The 19,251-nt window shown below is 40.3% G+C and overlaps 1 protein-coding gene and 1 long non-coding RNA gene across 5 annotated transcripts in view; one reads left to right on the forward strand and one right to left on the reverse strand.

Moving 5' to 3' along the window:
• HECW2 (HECT, C2 and WW domain containing E3 ubiquitin protein ligase 2) overlaps positions 1 to 19,251 on the forward strand; it is a 415,968-nt gene that overhangs the window by 313,654 nt on the left and 83,063 nt on the right. For all 4 annotated transcript variants that reach the window (XM_065930916.1, XM_065930917.1, XM_065930915.1 and 1 more), the window contains one exon: positions 13,544 to 13,678. In XM_065930916.1, coding sequence (XP_065786988.1) covers positions 13,544 to 13,678 — 135 coding nt within the window. The remainder of the gene's footprint in view (positions 1 to 13,543; positions 13,679 to 19,251) is intronic.
• The window catches only part of LOC136165044 (uncharacterized), a 45,983-nt gene continuing 37,092 nt past the window's right edge, over positions 10,361 to 19,251 (reverse strand). Inside the window, exon 3 of the long non-coding RNA XR_010662447.1 lies at positions 10,361 to 10,694. This is a non-coding gene — a long non-coding RNA (uncharacterized lncRNA). The remainder of the gene's footprint in view (positions 10,695 to 19,251) is intronic.

The following is a 19,251-nucleotide window of genomic DNA, read 5'->3' on the forward strand; positions in this document are numbered from 1 at the left end:
TTCTTAGGCAATGATACTTCCTTCTAGCTGTGTTGTGGATAGTTGAATACAAGTTGTGGCATTGTTTGGAGAAGGTGGCGAGGCGGTTGCTAAGCAACAACGCAAGGTGTGTCTGTGACACCATCCGGGTTTGGGCCTTAGTCTTGTTGGTTCAAAACCCTGATTTTGTTAGCACATTAAACAAGATTCAAAGATTGATTAATTTATGATGAGAAATACGTAACTCTCGCACAGACCAGGTAACCACATCTGCACTTCCTTCTTAGACAAATGAATCAGAAAGCCGGGTTGCTATCAGGAGGTGGTTTTATGAGTAAGAAATCAAAGTGAGAAAGTTAGTAATTCTTATTAAGGTGTTTCTCAGCCAAGATTTTGTTGATTTAACTCTTGTTCAGCGTGTACGAGGAGCCATGAACTGTTTAAGTTCTTTATGTTTAAGCTCTCCACAACAACTCTGTAAGACAGTCCTCTTGTTACTATTGCTATTTACATATGCAGAGTTCAGGTGCAGAATGGTTCAGTGACTTGCCCAGGGACTAGAGATGGGCAGTGTCTGAGCTGGGCTCTGACCCATGCAGTCTGATTCTAGGGTCTTTGCTCCTAACCACCATGTTATGCTCTCCAAGCACTGAGAAACCCACAGTTTCCCTGTCTGTAAAAATACTTGAAATACGTGACTTGTGTGGGGAGGATTAAGTTGACAAAATATTTACAATAGCTGTACTTGACTTTTTCATTCAGCAAATACTTATTGAACACCTGTGCTAAACAAGCAGCCAGCTACTCCTCAGAACTGTCATTCTGATGGAAGAGATGGCCAGTGGACAAGTGAATACCAGGCATGCGAAGAGTTGATTAAAGTTTTGATTTAAAGAAACACAGGATATGGGGTCTAGGAAAAGGCAGGAGAGGAGGGTTATTTTATAGAGGTGTCTGGGGAAGGACTCACAAATTACGCTGTGCATGCACGCAGACGTAAATGAAGTGAGAAATAAACCCTACCAGGGAAGAGCATTCGAGTTGAGTGGAATGTGGGAAGTACTCAGTGCATTCCATTCTTCCCTAAAGTACCCTCTAGCAAAAATACCACAGTGTATCTTGCTCATCCTGAACTCAGCTTCCAGCAATCTTATCTGAGAACTCAGAAGCGGTCAAAATTGATATTACAAATTTCACGGATACATTTTAATGCATGGGAGGAACCCTCAGACTTTCATTGAAACTACTGACTTGAGTTTTGTAAAATTTTTTTAGTAAACCTCTAATTCTCAGCCCAGAGAAGATTAGAAGTGGTAAGCATGAAACTCAGAATAGATGAAAGAGAATGGACTTGTGTTTAGGTCCCTAAAGCACAGGTGGAGTGGTGATGTATCAGAGTCAGGCGGGACGGCAGGGAAGCCTCTCCAGGACGCGGGGACCCTGCAGGGACGCTGGGCAGTTGCTGTGAGCTCTCTTTCCCGAGAAGGATGTCACTTTGCTGGCACCGAGTGTTTGCAAACTTCCTACTGAATGGAAATGTGCAGGTAGTCCAACATAGGGTGATGGAAAATACTGATGGTATTATGCCTGCTTGTAAAAGAGCATTAGCAGACCAAGAATCAGCTCCGTTCTCAACTCTGACAGTTGTTTCCTGATGTCATGGGGATCTGTACTCATTAGAAAACCACAGGTCCAGGGAAAAACCCAAGCTGAGATAATGCTGCATGTATTTCTGCTCTGTGCAGCGACTTAACGTGTTAGCTCATTTTGTATCCTTAACTGAACGGAATCGGGAACTTATCATGCAGACCTGGAAGGGGAGGTTCCTTTCTTTCCAGTCATAACTTGCCAGACATGCTTCAGGAGAGAGCTTCTTATTAATAACACCTGAACCTTGAGAAGAGTTTAAGTTGAACTTAGAATACTATTTAAGATGAGTTACGATGTATTCTTAAGAACAAGTTCTGTCTCATAGCTTTTATAAAAGTTTCGATGGTTAAACAGAGGTGAACATCATCTCGACTGTGTGGGTAACTTAACCATCCGTCTTCTTCCCATGTGGGGTTTCAGCCTAAAGTTGTAAGCATTGTTAAGAGAATTGAGTGTGAGTTGGGAGACAGCTAACCTCACAGGTTGCTGGTGACTTTCCCTTTGAAGATGTGTGGCATGAAAGATGAGGATGGAATGAATTACCAGACAGGCCTGAAAGATGATCACTTTAGCCTGATTCCTTTGCTTTGTGCATTTAGAATTTAATGATTTTTAGCTAAGCTGGATACCTTAATGAAAGCAGGCATATCTCCCTGTGCCCCCCATCATCCTTTCTTTATAAATGACTGACTTCCAATAAACAAAAATAGCTTGAAAGAACATCTGGGAGAGGCTCTTGCCATAGCTGTACTTTAAAAATCATAGCTCCCATCCTTCTCCGTTAACAGGTTTTCTTCTAGCCTGAAATTTTGACTGCCCCTTTTTGATGTATTGCTTCACCTCTAGAATGTTTAAAGGGAGTAAACTTTTTTCCCATGTAATATATAATCAAAAACTATTAAATACTATTGAGTTTTTTCCCCATAGTGATGACTAATTTGTAGAATTGACATGGAATAGGATCACCAAATACTCACCTGCATGAAAAGGCATGGTTCGTATCAGAAAGGTTGTCAAATTTAGCTGCTCAGGCCTATGAAATTTGGCTCCATCTTATTTTCTCAAGTGCAACATCTTCCTTTTGTTTTCATTAGTTTTGCCATTCAACACACTTCCGAATGCCTGCTATAAGCATGCCACTGTGATAACCATGATACAAGCTCTCAGTGTAGTGTCATGTAGTGTGGACCACTAGATATGTGCTAGATGTGGCTATGCACTTGATTAATTCCTTCCATTCTCAAAGCAACCTTGTACATAACTGCTATTTTTAATAGCAGAAGCACATTTTTCAGAAGAGGAAACTGAAGCACAGTATGGCTAAGTGAGCTGACCAAGGTCCTGTAATTACTGTGTGGTAGAGTTGGATTTGACTTAGGCCATCCAGATCCAGTCTGTGCTGTCTCCCTGCTTCTCAGCAGGGAGGAGTTGAATACACATCTTCTAGCTCTGACAGTGACGGCAGTAAGCGGTGCTCTGGGAGCGTGTGGTGGGGTCTCCTACCGTGGCTGAGAGGGTGGGGCTTTCATACACACCCCCGAAGGGCAACATCGTGGGTGGATTGCTCTTGGCTCTCTAGGCATAAGTGAGTCCCCACAGTCCCCCTTGCATGGTTTCATGATGCCTATACCTCTGTGTCTCATGGTGTTGCTGTTAACTTGTTTTGTCTTCCCAAGCAGAGGATCCCCTCCTTTAGAGTCCTTCTGTTTATTTTTTAATTACTCCCTCTTCAACCTCAGTGCTATTCGTATAGAAGATTCTCAAAACAGGTTTGATGAATGAATGAAATTTGTCATCTGTAGATTCCTGGTTTTTCAGTGATCTCTGCTTTGGACAAACAAGCAAGCTCCCAGGCTGTCTCCCCATTGCCACTCGCTCCTCCTCCTGTCCACTCTCTGGAAGTAGCTCCTAGGATTTGCCTGGTTTGACCTCTCTCATTCCATGTGTTGTCTTGGATTTTTCACATTACATGTTTGAACAGGGTAGTGATTATGCTTGTACTACAGTTTAGCTGTCTCCAATTTGGAAGAGACTTTTCTTCTAATTACTTAAGGCCAATGGTTTAAGTTGGCTGAGATTTCACAAAATTCTAGATCTGGTGTGCTTTTTGGGGGAGCTCTAGGGTGAAAAATGTCCTTGACTTACATGAAAGAAGAGAAGTAAAATGTTCTTTTAACATTGTGAGTTACAGAGTAAGAACAGACTATCAGGCCTTCTAGGTAAGATGATAATAATGACGACACCTACGTTTATTGGGCTCGATCCATGTGCCAGGCACTTCACTAGGTATTTGTTCATGGATTATTTTATTTAGACCTCATGGCAGTTTATGAGGTGGGTATTATCATGACTGTTCACATTTTAATGAAATCTGCATGCATGCATGCGTCTACTAGGCCACTTCAGTTGTGTTTGACTCTTTGTGACCCCATGGACCGTAGCCCACCAGGCTGCTCTGTCCATGGGATTCTGTAGGCAAGAATACTGGAATGGGTTGCCATGTCCTCCTCCAGGGTACCTTCCTGACCCAGAGATCGAATCCACATCTCTTACGTCTCCTGCATCAACAGTCAGGTTCTTCAAATGTGTGTGTTAGTAAGCAAGTGAGGAATTCAGGATTCTAACTTTAGGAGCATGTCTCTTAACCACTGCACTCTATTGGGAGGGATTGTTTTTGAAAATGAGGTATACTTTATCATTCCAAGGAAGAAGAGTTCCAGTCCAGGTGTTGGGATTACTGGTATCCTTCAAGGCTGAGTCATACAAATAGGTTTTGATTAGATTATAGGTATTTTATCAGATGACACCCCACCAGAAACACATTCATGACTTCATGCTTAAACACCATAGGTCTCGGAGCTTAAAAGGGAAGCCTAGTCTTCCTCTAATTCAACCTAATAGCTGTGGGGTTTCTCTTGGTGGAAAGAATGTTTTAAAATTATATTATGGTGATGGTTGCACAATCCTATATATATACTAAAAACAGTGGATTGTACCATTCAAATGGGTGAATTGTATAGTATCTGAGTTATATCTCAATAAAACTATTTTTAAAAAGCTGTAGGTTAAATTATAGATCTTTGATTCTTTAGTCTTAAGGATTAGATGATATAGTTCTACTTTTAATTACATTTGAAAAGGTATCTTGTTCAGAATTCCACACTGTGTTTTAATTAGTATTTTGTTTCACTACTTGATTTTCTTAATTATTTTTATCCTAGCAATTAATCCAAGTTTTATTTTATGCAGGATAGTCCTCGTGAGACTATGATTAACATCTGTGTATACATATTTGTTGAACCCAAAGTCTAGGATTTTCAACTAACAGACAGGACACATTTTGACTTGTCTTATTTGAAACAAGACATTTAAGCAAAGAAAGTAGGCCAGTATAGAAAGAAAATATCTTCTTTCTTCTTACTGTAATAATTCTTAAACTTTTGTACACTCTCAGGACTGTGGGAAAAAAGGGTAATTTGGGATCTGGGTTACAGTGTTGATATAAACTTTTTATATTTATGCAAGAAATATGCATCAGTAGTATTAAAATGTGACTTGGTTAAAATGCTTCTGATTCTTGGCTGGGTTTGATCATTAGTATGTGCTCATGGGGATAATATATCTGTAGACGATTATGAGTTTTAATAAGGAAAACCAAATGTTACTTAACATAGTAGTGTTTGCTCTTTCTTCCTTTCTTCTTTCTTTTCTTCCTCCCTCCCTTCTTCACTCCATTCTTTTCTTCCTTCCCATTGTTAATTTGAAGAATTTGAGGAAATTATGCTGCAGTGGGTCAGGATTCCTGGATCCATCACTGTCTGATCTAACTTCTACAAACCTCAGTTTTCTCTTGAGTAAGAGTTAGTAACCTGTCCTGTCCAGCTCCTGGGGCTGTGGTTGGCATCCACTTAGATAATCATGGGATAACAAATGGAAGAAAAACAATTAGGATTATAATTAACACAATTTATTCAGTAATTGGCTCATTACTTATAGTGTAGAAAATAAAAGCAGTACAATTATAAATCTCTAGAGTTTTATTACTTAGTTTGGGGAAAGCAAAAATATGGATTATGCAGACACCTATAGAATAAATTGGGGCACATGGCACTCTTAAGTCAAGAATGCTACTCACCTGGCTATTCCTACCCAGCTCACTAAAATCTTGATTTGAATGACTAGGTAGAAGCAATAATCTATCTAGGACAAAAACTAAACAGTTTCAATTTAGACTTTTATGAAAGTGATAAGGATTTGTTATTGATGGCTGAATCCTTACTCTAATGGGAAATACACCGTGATTTATCAAAGATGCAGTGTAGAATTAGTGTAGTGTCCCATGCCTCCTCTTAACAGCCCGCAGATCTCCCTTAACCACAGTGGTCCAACAAAATGATTTTGTCACAGTAGGGGTCACTTTACTGTTCTTGTCCCTTTTGTCCGTATTGTTCTTGACCAGTCTGCCCTCGAGCGTTTGCTTCTGCCTGAAAGCTGTGTGCTGACCCAGAGCATTCTCTGTTTCTCCACTGTGAGTGCTCTGCTGTGGCGGCCTCTCTGTCAGACTTGTCTCTTGCTGGATTACTGGTCTTCTTCTGTGGTTACATACTCTATAAGCTCTGGGCATGAAGATAGCATTTTAGAAACATCCTTCACAAGAGAAGTAGCTTTCTTCTTAGAACCGGAACTGAAATCAGATCCATGCATTTGCACAGAATCATGCACTTCCAGTGTAAAACCTCTAGGCACCCTCCCCAAGCCGTTTCTACTTCAGCGCCTCTGATTTGTGTCACGAAAACACAGAATAGGCATCATGTGCTAGTATAGATGCGGAACGGCATTTCTGAAGTGGAATACCTGCAGAGTTTTCGTAGTGAAGATTGGACTTGAACCGAACCCTAAATGATAAGTGGGGTCTTTATAACACTGGATTGTGGAGGAGAGATAACAGGGCCTGGGAAAGGAGGGAAACACCTGACGGAGAGCGATGGAAAAAGGACACATGCTGAGCGGGCACGTTGGGTCCTTTGAAGGGGTGATGGGAAAATATTGAGAAACCCTGTGTTAGATACACACACACACACACACACACACACACACACACACACACAGGCATGTGCATATGCCGATGGCATAAGATCCAATCCCAAACCCACACACACACACACACACACACACACACACACACACACACACAGGCATGTGCATATGCCGATGGCATAAGATCCAATCCCAAACACACACACACACACACACACACACACACACACACACACACACACACACACACACACACACAGGCATGTGCATATGCCGATGGCATAAGATCCAATCCCAAACCCAGCAGGCTCACGACTCAAGACTCAAGACAACGCCAATGTTCCTACTCAGTCAGGCCAAAGCAGGTCCCTCTTATGCAGATTTTTGACCTTCAATGATTTTATGAGGCCCACCCACATGGGAGGGCCTGGGCCGGGAAGACCCCTTGGGGGAGGGCATGGCCACCCACTCCAGTACTCTTGCCTGGAGAGTCCCATGGACAGAGGAGCCTGGAGGGCTACAGTCCGTGGGGTCTCAGAGAGTCAGACACGACTGAGCGACTAACACTTTCACTTTCACCCACAATGGGGAGGACCATCTGTTTAACTCAGGCTACTGACTGAACGGCGTATCTCTTCCAGAAACACCAACAGACATATCCAGAATATTGTTTGGCCAAATGTCTGAGCACCCACCGGCCCAGTTAACACATAAAATTAACCATCACAGATCAATATCAGTGGAGTAAAATCTGTCAAAGCACCATCGCAGAGAGTTAAGGATAACAGAGAGAATGATACAAAAGACATGGACCGTTAGAAAGTTATGACGAAGCTTGATATTCCCTAAGTTTATACAGTGAGCTTATTGTTTGGTTTAATTTTTGGAAAAAGTTGTTTATGTTTTGTCTCCCCTTTCGGATGGCAAATATGGAATAACCCTGTTTTTCTGCTGCTTTGCACTCTCAAACAGTAGGGTACTGTGGGGCGCCTCACAGGTGCTCTCCCCAGATCGTTCTGCTTGAGCCTAAGTTGATATGCTAAGAAACTTTGGACTTAAAAAAAAGGGTTATAAATGTTATGGATTCTTTAAAGAAAAATGTAAAATGGTAACCATCTCCTTATTTAATGTGAAGCATCCTTTCCCAAAACTTTCTAAAGCCAAGCTTTGTAATTCTAGGACATCGTGACTCTGGATGTCAGATCGGAGGGTTGAGTATCATCATGGTCTGAATATTCAACTTGGCAAGTAGAATGACCATGGCAAGTAGCAGTTATGATTACGATAGATTTTTAGAAGAGAGAAAATATCTGTACCATGAAAGTTATCACAGTCCTAGCCTACTTGAGGATTCTCATTTTACCATACTCTAATAGGCTATGTGGCTGGAGAAGCTGCCCAAGTGATGACAAAGACTCTGGTTTTAATCCTATATGAATCTCATGGCCACAGTTATTAGGTCAGGTTCATCTTAATGAGTAGAATGCAACTTAGTATTTGGAAGTTTCAAATGAATCCCAAAAGTCTTTTAGCTGAGTAAGTTCTGCACTTAGAAAACTATGGTTTTTTCTTTTTTTGTCTGTTAGAGCACTGTATTTCTTATTTTTGTGGTGTATCTTTTTAATTGCTTTGAAGCAACTAATAACTTTGTGGTGGGGATCTGGTTTAATCACCTCCAATTACATAGCATTCCAAGTAGAAATGAAATTAAACTTTAAATAGCACACTTTTAGAGGATCTCTTGCTTATTTTTAAGGGGGTACAAACTTGTTAGACCAAAAAGTAACCCACAGAAATGCTCAGAGAGGCTGAAGCGAAGAATCTTCTGAGGCTGTATACCTTTCTGAATGAGAGAATAGAGCAGAGTTTGGTTTTGCGAGTGTATTTTTGAATAAAATGCTAGTACCATGGAGTCTTGAAGGAATTGCTCAAATATGAAGATGGCCTTTGCCTTTTGCTTTTAAACAGTTGTCCTCTGGCCAGCATTGGATCTTTATAAAAAATGTAGTATACTATCTTCAGATTTCATGGTAGTGCCCTTCCGTATTACCTAAAATGTACTGATTTGGATAACTTCATTCTTGGTTTTCTACACTGGTAAATGCTTAGCAACCAGCTCCTCAGGGGTGGTGGGGAAGAGGGCTGATCTGTAGCATTTGCCATTATCCAGCTTCATGGAAGCTGGTCCAAGCCATCCCCAGCATGACACTGGCTTCCTTGTATTATTTGTCTTAACACCTAAATACCACCACTCACAACACATAATATCGGCCTCCCCTGTGCCCCGCCCTGCCTTGAGCTAACATGTGTGTCTGGAGTGTTGGGAATGCTTTACTTCTCCACATCTACTAACTGATCAGCTGCTTCCAGAACGCTAACCCAGTGCCTTGTGTCCCTGCTTTTTCTCTTCTATCGACTTTAGCTCTCTGATCATAACAGTTTAACAAAATAACTTTCTTTAACTTTATTGTGATTGATACAGATGTCATGAGATATTTAGGACCACTCATTCCTTCAAATGAACCAAATGATAGAAAATGTTAGCATGACTGTTTTTTACTTGTAATAAACTATATCACTCAGGCCTTATCATCTATCATTTGGTAACAGAGATCTGTCTGGGATCCAATATAGAGAAAATAATAGCGTGTTTATTCCTTATAATTGGGGAAATGCTAGAGAGGGGACCAGGAGTTGAAAAGAGATTTATATTTTGGAAGGGAGAGAATGTGTGAGTAAATTAAAATCTTTATGAAAATTAGATTGCAGTTTAACTTTTTTGAGCATTTTAAGATCTTATAGAGTTGATAAACTAGAAGTTAGAACAGATTCAGTATGTAGCACTTCTAATCTTTAAATTGTTGTTCTTTTAGGGAAAGAAAGAAGCTCTGATTGTCTTTCTGTAGCATAGTTACAAGTGCTTTTTGTTTTATTTTGTTTACATGGTCTTTTAATACGGATTCCTGGTTTGGCAAAATGTTAACTGGAAACAATTTCAAACTTCTGTGACTTAGATTTGTTGAGCCTGAGGTTGGTATTTCTTCACAAATACTGATGACTTTTTCTTTTCTTAAAATAATAGAAACTTAAAAAAAGAATTGTGTAAAAAGAGAAGTATATTTTGTTTGGCCTCCCTAAAGTACCACTTGGCTCCAACCAGCTCATATTTTCTGACTCTGACCATGCCCTGAAGCAGTGAAAGGGTAGAAGTTTTTAAAATGAGATTTGAATTTGGATATTTGCATTCCTTTCAGTTTTTTATTATATTGTTAGTTCTAGTTGGTCCAGCATGGGGAAGCTTGAGTGAATTTCCTTAATGAAACTTCACAGTAGAGATTCTATGTTGTTCAAAATTTGCTTAGCTAGTGGCTAATCAGAAAAAGATTCATTTTTTTGATACAATTGCTTTTTCTATGTGGTCTGCATTCTCAACATACTGTTTACTCAGGCAGTATTTATTAATACAGGGTAGAAAATTTCATAAATAAAGGCAGACCACTCAAGAATGATGACATAAAAAGTGACCCAAATTAAAGTAAAAAGAGAAAAAAAGTAGTCAACTTTGTTACTGACTTGAGCTACTTAGGCTATCCTGTGGGAACGTGATCCACTTTTGTGGCATAATTGATTTGTGCATCACAAATAGAAATGGCAGGCCTAAATTTTGGGTGGTATTTGTTGATGCTTTCCTCTTCATGTTAAAGTGGGATACGTTTTCCACGGCTCAGCTGGGACTTGAGTCTTCTCCTTTATGTGGATGTAGCAGAGCACTGTCCAGGGTCACACAGTTAATGCCAAGAGCTCAGGCGCGTGCTGGTCCACATCTTTGTTTTAGGAAGCTGAATAGATGAGCAGAAGGAGGATTTCATCTTGTGAAAATCTCCCTGTGAGGAGGTTGTCCAGAAGTATCACATGGCACGCTGTTTACAGCTCACTGGCCAGACTTAGTCTAGGCCACACAGAGCTAGAAGGAGCCTGGGAAGTAGTTTTACTGGTTCTCCAGTTTCTTTTTGAGGTTGGTGTATAGACTGTAGGGAGAAAAATTATGATCTTTAGAGAAATGTCTCAGAAGTTAAAGCTATTATTAGTAATAATGATAGTAATAGTAGTAAGTCACATTTAAGGGGTCACAGACACTATGTTCAAAAATTTATATGAACCATCTCATTTTACCTTTGTTTGATGTAGGCGTTACTGCCCCTATTTAACAGAAAAGAAATTGTGGTTTAAAGAAGTTAAGTAGTTTGCCCCAGGCTATGTCACTAGTACGCGGTGGAGCTGGGGTTCAGACCCAGGCTGTCTTCCTGGATCGCAAGCATTTAATCACTGCTTACTCTTTGACTTCTCAGGTTTTGACTTGGTAGTTGATACATGTCCATTTGGGATATTTTGAAAGCTTCTGTCTTATTTGTGGTTTTGTAGTCTTCAGTTCTTCCACATGTTTTACCCAGCGCGTACACACACACTTCTCTCATTTATTTTTCTCAAGCTTAACTGTGATTTTTAATACTTGGTTAGTTCATTGTCATTTGTCGTCTTGAATTTTGGTCAAGAGTCTGCTATTCAAGTTTTTGGAAGTTTATTTTCTGAGCACCCTCTTTCTGATAGCCCTAAAAGCTATCAGAGAGAACAGGGTGAGTAAGGAGTCCCTACCCTGAAGGCATTTACAGTATAATTCTTTAGAGAATGGATTTTAGACAAGCCTCTTAACATCAAATTATACTGTGACACTCCGCGTAAATCACAACTGACCTAGATGTACACACCCATTTGTCCTTACAATTACAGGTGCATCATTGTTACCTCCAAATGGCCACCTGCACCTCCAAAACATGCCTAAGAAATTAGGTAGAGTAAGTAGGCAATTCTATTTTCATACTCTGTGCATTTTCCCCTTAGCATCGTTCATATTATTGTTGTAAGTAATAAGAGCTTAATCTTCTTAAAGATGATGTGAGATTGATAGGATATTATTTTGAAATGTCTACTTATAAAAATAATTGAATTTCTATTTTATGACATTTTAAACAGTGGCAGAAGTAATATCCAGATGTTGATTAGAAGCTCAAATCAAACAGGAACTGGTGTCACATTTGAGACCAGAGCCTGTCAATACAAACCTTACAATTGATGTACTTGTTTTTTTAACAGGATCAGAGAAGTAAGACATTCCACCTGGTAGGTTATGAAAAAAGGGAACATTACCCAGGGATATGAGGTTGATGACACCATCTCCTACACAACTTCCATTTAGTCTAGTCTTTGTATCTGGAAATCAGACATTGAGCTGAGGGCAGTGGCGGAGGGGGAGAGAAAAGGGCCAACAAGGATTCTGGTTCTTGTTATTTCTCTGCTTTGTTTCTTGTGCACTTTCTGCTTAAAGCTATTTTTTAAAGAAGTCATTTTCTGCCTATTTGGGAGCTACTTACAAATTATTGTGCCGTTTCCTGATTTTGTATCTACAGAAACATTTTGTTTCATAATGGAAAGGTGATTTTTTTAATTGGCATAAATATACCATCTGTCCCTGGGATTTATCTAGATGTATTCTTTCCTAGTCTTTAAGGTATAGTACTTTGTTAAAGGAGCTCCATCAGTTTGAGTTGTCAGTTCTATTTTGCTTAGGTTATTTGGCATATAGCTTGTGTCCTGACATTTTAATCAGTAATGAGTTTCCAGGTTTTCCTAATAGTCCTTTTTGTCTTTGATGACCTAATTAACTTTACCAGGTCGTGGAAAACTTACATTTTTAATTGTCCTTGAGATAATGGGCTTCATAATTGCCTTGAATGAATTTTTCTTTGAAAACTTACTACCATTTGGTTCTTACTGATAATGAAAAATAGCTCTTCTGAAGAGCTTTAGAATTAAAAAGAATTTTTAAAAGCCTGTCTACATTGCTTGCAGACTTTACTGCAAAACTGAGGGAAATGGCTTGTGCTCATTCATGATTTCCTGTCACTAGGGATTCTACAGTAAATGTGTCAGTCATGGTTTCCTCCCTCCTGTCACGTTATGGGGGAGAAATGTTTGTTATGAATGAGAGAGAGAGGGAGACCTGTTTTTATAAGAAATCTGCAGCCCAGAGAACTTAAGTGACTTGCCCAGAGTCATTGAACATGATAGAATTTAGATGACTAAACTGGAAGAGCAAATAAGGAGACTTTAAAGAGTCTTAGAAAAGTGACCGAAGGGTGGAATTTTTTTTTTTCTTATTTTTTTTTTTTAGATAACAGGTAGCCAGTAGAGGCTTTGGATTGGAGTGGAGGTATAGTCAAAGCTTTTAGAAAAATATATTCTCACAGTGAGGTGCCAACTCAGTGACTCAAGGTTGTTAGAGATGTGAAACGACCAAGAAACTATTAATAATTTACATTTAAGAGAAAGTCCTGAAATAATGGAATCAATGGTAGCCAGACTGGGATGGGACAAATAAAGGAGACTCTATATTGGGAAAATGGGGGGAGGACTTGGTAGCTGATTGCATAAAAGGAAAAGAGAAGTCAATGATGTTTGAAAGAAGAACTTGGTAATATCCCATAGCAGTATGCTCTTGGCATCAATTAAGAGAAGCCCAAATGTCCAATCAGGTGATGTTTTTCTAAGATCCTAACTTTGACGACTGTCTCCTAAGAGTATTTCCTAAACACGGGGACCATGTTCCTTCCTGCTCTCTTCACTCTGAATCCAGTCTAAGCGTTGCTCCTGTGTTCTGGTCTGTCCTGAGGGAGGAAGGAGTAATTCTCCCGAAGATTTGAAATTACGAGAAAACAGAGCGAAGGTTATTGCTCCAAAGTGGGTCTCTCCCTGAATGTGTGAAACGATAGGACACGTCTGTGGCATGTGTGGACTGTTGACCCGATGGATTGCTTCCTAGGCGTTTTTTGTTGACCACAACTCCCGGACCACCACCTTCATCGACCCCCGGCTCCCGCTTCAGAGCAGCAGACCCACGAGCGCGCTGGTGCATCGCCAGCACCTGACCCGGCAGCGCAGCCACAGCGCCGGCGAGGTGAGTCCTGGCGGCGGCGGGGTGCAGGGCGGGGGCTCCCTGAAGGCTGCGGGCCCTTCCTTACCGCCTTGTTTTCCTAGTCTGAGACTGTCACTTGGAGGCTGAGAAGTACTGGGATGTTGACAGGGCTTCTCTGGGAACAAATAGAACCTAATTGCAAGTTTAAAAGTAGGACGTTAGAGGAAAGGCTGAAGAAATTAGATTTTTATTTTTTTAAAGTTCAGTGGGTGATGAGAGAAGATGCACAATGCAATACAGTGTTCAAGAGAGGGTGGTGGTGAGCCCTTTGGCGCACCTGAGAGCAACTTCATAGGAAGAAATGGACGTGATTTTTGCTCAGTCAGTCAGTTGGGTCTGACTTTTTGCGACCCCGTGGACTCTAGCCTGCCAGGCTTCTCTGTCCCTGAGATCTTCATTGGGGATTAAAACTGGGTTAAAGGTAGGGAAGTTTCTTAAGTGAGGATTGCTGGATTAGATGAAAATCTCCGGCCTCGGCTATGAGGTTGTGATCCTCTCTAATCTTCTTTAAAATTAGGGTCTATCTGAGAGTTGATTTCCATGCCCAGAAAAAAGGGGCAGAATTAAGAATTAAAAGCTCTTCTGTACTCTGCCTTGCTGCTTTGCAATGACCCCTGGTAACCACATGAGGGCTCTCCAATAACCTAACCAAAAAAAGAATAGAAAAAAGGAATACTCTCTTTCTGTTTCCCCCTTTTCGGTAGCAGGTTAAATAAATAAAAGAGGAATGCTTTATGTCAAATATTTTCTCCTCAGTACAAGACAAGAGGCAGTAGAGGGTGAGGTGGTTAGGTAGCATCACCAATTCAATGAACATGAATTTGAGCAAACCCCAGGAGACAGTGGACAGAGGAGCCTGTCCACTGGACAGACGTGCTATACACGTACATGGAGTTGCCAGAGTCAGACATGGCTTAGCGACCCAACAACAGCAACAATAGACTTATGCTTTGAATGTCCTATATCATCACTTTATATACATTGTTTCTAAACATTCCCTTAGACAAGTAGAATTAAGATTCTTTTCCTGCATTCCTTTTCCATGTTATGTCTATGAGCATATCATCTTTTCAGTATTATATTGTATGCCAAATATTTTTGCAGCTTCTATCATAAGAAAAGATTATGAATGCAATAAATAACTGGATTTGATTTACCAGAATTCCACTCTTGGAATTTCCCCTCACGATTTACATACTGGCTCTAAGGATCATGTGTGTTTGCTGGTTAAAAGTGCAGACATAGACGAGTACATACAAGAAGCTCATATAAAAATGATATATAAATATATTGCAGGATGAGGTATGCACAAAAATATGTGTGTTTTATGAGTAGCTAATAAATCTCTACCTGGCTGTCATACAAACCATCAGTGGTAAACTGGACGATGCTAATACATTCACCTAAAAAGCAGTGTAGACCTCTCACCTTTGGACTTTGTACATCATATGTGGCATATTAGGCCCTGCCTGCTTTTATCACACAACCTGTGCCCTTTAGACCCTTGCCTTATCTCCACTTAACGATATGACGCTGACTGTTCAGTCTGATCAGGACTGCGTGCATGAGATTAGTAACGTTACTTATATTTTCTTTCAACTCCTCTGCCTCAGAACTTGAATTATTTTCATGGTCTAGTAGTAAGGATACTAAGGTCCACCTTAAAATTTGAATGAAGATTTTTCTTCTTATGCATGAAAACTGAGTGGGACTAAGATGACCCTATAAAGCCTCAGCATTTAGCCTCAGCACTGTTAAATCTTTGAGGTGGATGTGCCTTCTGGCCCACTGTTGGAAGCACGCACATCCTGCAGTAATTGCACATCTATCATGGCTTGCCCACAGTCTGATGGTCTGGTTTGAAGAAGCAGGATGTCAAGAAGAACTTTGGCTATTCCAGGAAGTGATGACACAAGTCAGCTTCCTGACAGAACTGAAAGTATATATTGGTAGATTGAAACGATAAGTTTGGTGAATGACGAACAAGGTATAGTTAATGATCGAAATCTCTCCCAAGAGATTTCTTTGGCTTCATATATATATATATATATATATATATATAGGCTTCATTTCTCAAAGCAATAACTCAAGATAAGTGGAGTGGGAAAATTCTAGTTGAATTCACAAGTCTTCCCAGCCATTTTCTTAGACTCATTTAGCAAATATTCTGGGTAGTAGAAATTTGGGTATCTCGAATACTTATTGCACACCAGTAGTGTAGAATCCCAGGGATGAGGTCGCACAGAGTCGGACACGACTGAAGTGACTTTGTAGCAGCAGTGTAGAAATGTGTTTAATGTGAGGTATGCAAAAAAGTGACATGTGTCCCTGTGTTCTTACTAAGGAGAGAATGTATAAAACTAACTATAATCCAGATGAATAACAATACAAGTGAAAAACACTTTATAGACTGTTAATAATGGCAGCTGCTTTTAAAATGTCCCCCAAGTGCTATGGCAGTTAGAGAAGGTGGCATTTGACCTCAGCTTGAAGGCAAGGGAAAGCTTTATCGAGGAGAGGCTCTGAACTGTACTTTGAAAAATGAGTGAGAACATTATGAAGGATAAATAGGCAGTGAAGGACAGGGACAGTGTTTCCACTTTAGGGTCTTTAGAAAAACCCTCACCAAACACCTGACTGAAGCCGTGTGATAAAATGATTGTGAGGCTTTGAGTGGGTAGGAGTAGAAACTGTATTTTAAAAGTACAGATTTATTAAGTAGTGCCGGGAAAACTGGACAGCTACGTATAAAAGAGTGAAATTTGAACACTTCCTAAAAACATACACAAAGATAAACTCAAAGAAACTATAAAACTCTTAGAGGAAAACATACATAAAACACTGTTTGACATAAATCACAGCAAGGTCCTCTATGACCCACCTGCTAGAGTAATGGAAATAAAAACAAAAATAAACAAACAGGGCCTAATTAAACTTAAAAGCTTTTGCACAGTGAAGGAAACTATAAACAAGGTGAAGAGAAAATGCTCACAATGAGAGAAAATAATAGCAAGTGAAACAACTGACAAAGGATTAATCTCCAAAATATACAAGCAACTCATGCAACTCAATACCAGAAAAACAAACAGCCCAATCCAAAGGTGGGCAGAAGTCCTAAACAGACATTTCTCCAAAGAAGACATACAGATGGTTAACAAATCCATGAACAGATGCTCAATATCACTCATTATTAGAGAAATGCAAATCAGAATTACAATGAGTACCACCTTACACCAGTCAGAATGGCCGTCATCAAAAAATCTGAAACAATAAATGCTGGAGAAGGTGTAGAGAAGAGGGAACCCTCTTGCACTGTTGGTGGGAATGCAAATTGATACAGCCACTATAGAGAACAGTATAGTTAGTTCAGTTGCTCAGTCATGTCCTACTCTTTGTGATCCCACGGACTGCAGCAGGCCAGGCTTCCCTGTCCATCACCAACTCAACACAAACTCATGTGCATCAAGTCGGTGATGCCATCCACCATCTCCTCCTCTGTCATCCCCTTCTCCTCCTGCCTTCAGTCTTTCCCAGCATCAGGGTCTTTTCCAGTGAGTCAGTTCTTTGCATCACATGGCCAAAGTATTGGAGTTTCAGCTTTAGCATCAGTCCTTCCAATGAATATTCAGGACTGGTTTCCTTTAGGATAGACTGGTTGGATCTGCTTGCTGTCCAAGGGACTCTCAAGAGATCTCCAACACCACAGTTCAAAAGCGTCAATTCTTTGGTGCTCAGCTTTCTTTATAGTCCAACTCTCACATCCATACGTGACTACTGAAAAAACCATAGCTTTGACTAGAGAGACCTTTGTTGGCAAAGTAATGTCTCTGCTTTTTAATATACTGCCTGGGTGGTCATAGCTTTTCTTCCAAGGAGCAAGTGCCTTTTAATTTCATGGCTGCAGTTACCATCTGCAGTAATTTTGGAGCCCAAGAAAATAAAGTCTATCACTGTTACCATTGTTTCCCCATCTGTTTGCCATGAAGTGACAGGACCGGATGCCATGAGCTTAGTTTTCTGAATGTTGAGTTTTAAACCAACTTTGTCACTCTCCCCTTTCACTTTCATCAAGAGGCTCTTTAGTTCCTCTTCACTTTCTACCGTTAGGGTGGTGTCATCTGCATATCTGAGGTTATTGATATTTCTCCCAGCAATCTTGATTCCAGCTTGTGCTTCCTCCAGCCCAACATTTCTCATGATGTACTCTGTATGGAAGTTAAATAAGCAGGGTGACAATATACAGCCTTGACGTACTCCTTTTGCAATTTGGAACCAGTCTGTCCGGTTCTAACTGTTGCTTCTTGACCTGCATACAGTATAGAGATTCCTTAAAAACTAGGAATAAAGCTACCTTATGACCCAATATCCCACTACTGACCATTTACCCTAAGGAAACTATAATTGGAAAAGACTCATGTACCCCACTGTTCATCACAACACTATTTACAATAGCTAGGACATGGAAGCAATTAGATGTCCATTGACAGATAAATGGATAAATAAGTTGTGGTACATATATACACAGTGGAATATTACTCAGCCATAAAAAGGAACACACTTGACTCAGTTCTAGTAAGGTGGATGAACCTAAAGCCTATGCAGAGTGAAGTAAGTCAGAAAGCGAAAGACAGATATTGCATAATTAACATATATATATGGAATTTAGAAAGATGTTACTATTGAACCTGTCTGCAGGGCAGCCGTGGAGACTCAGACACAGAAAACAGACTTGTGGACATGGTGGGGAAGGAGAGGGTGGGATGAATTGAGAGGGTAGCATTGAGACGTATACACTGCCGTATGTAAAATTAGATGGCCAGTGGGAATTTGCTGTATGATGCGGGGAACTCAGATCTGGTGCTCTGTGATAACCCAGAGGGTGGGATGAGGTGGGAGGTGGGGGGGAGCCTCAGGAGGAGGTTGGTTGATTCATGTTGATATATGGCAGAAGCTAACACAATATTGTAAAGCAGTCATCCTCTAATTAAAAATAAACAAATTAACTAAATTTTAAAAATATAAAAATAGAACAAAAACTCATTAAAAAATAAATGTACAAATTTATAAATCCAGGAAGTTATTTTGCCTCTTGCTCTCTTAACTCTCTCATATGATTGTTCTACTGTTGTCATGAAAGACTTCTATAACGTAGGGGTCGCGGCAGTGGGCGGTTTCTAAAACAGAAGCTAAAGCAGTGTTAGAGTTTTCTGGTAAGACTATTAATGGGCGTTTTTGTTTATCTACTTGTATATATGAGTTTCTAAGTCTATAGTAGGTAAAAAACTCATTCCGGTTGGGGCAACCCTATTTAGCTCCTCCACACCTGCTGTGATTAGCTTGCTGGTGTGGGAGGTTCAAAGCAGAAAGAGCTGTTGCTCTGAGGGCACTAATAAGCACGTAAAATTGCTTCTGAGGAGATAATGCCCAACTCAGAACCCCTCACGAAGACCGCTCCTCTTCAGCTCCTCCTCTGTTGAGGCACGGGGTCCCCTGACCTGCTTGGCCAAAAGGAGGTATATCCTGGCACTGCCCCAGTGAGTCCTGCCACGCCCAAG

The sequence above is a fragment of the Muntiacus reevesi genome, chromosome 3, assembly GCF_963930625.1.
Source record: "Muntiacus reevesi chromosome 3, mMunRee1.1, whole genome shotgun sequence".
NCBI lineage: Eukaryota > Metazoa > Chordata > Mammalia > Artiodactyla > Cervidae > Muntiacus > Muntiacus reevesi.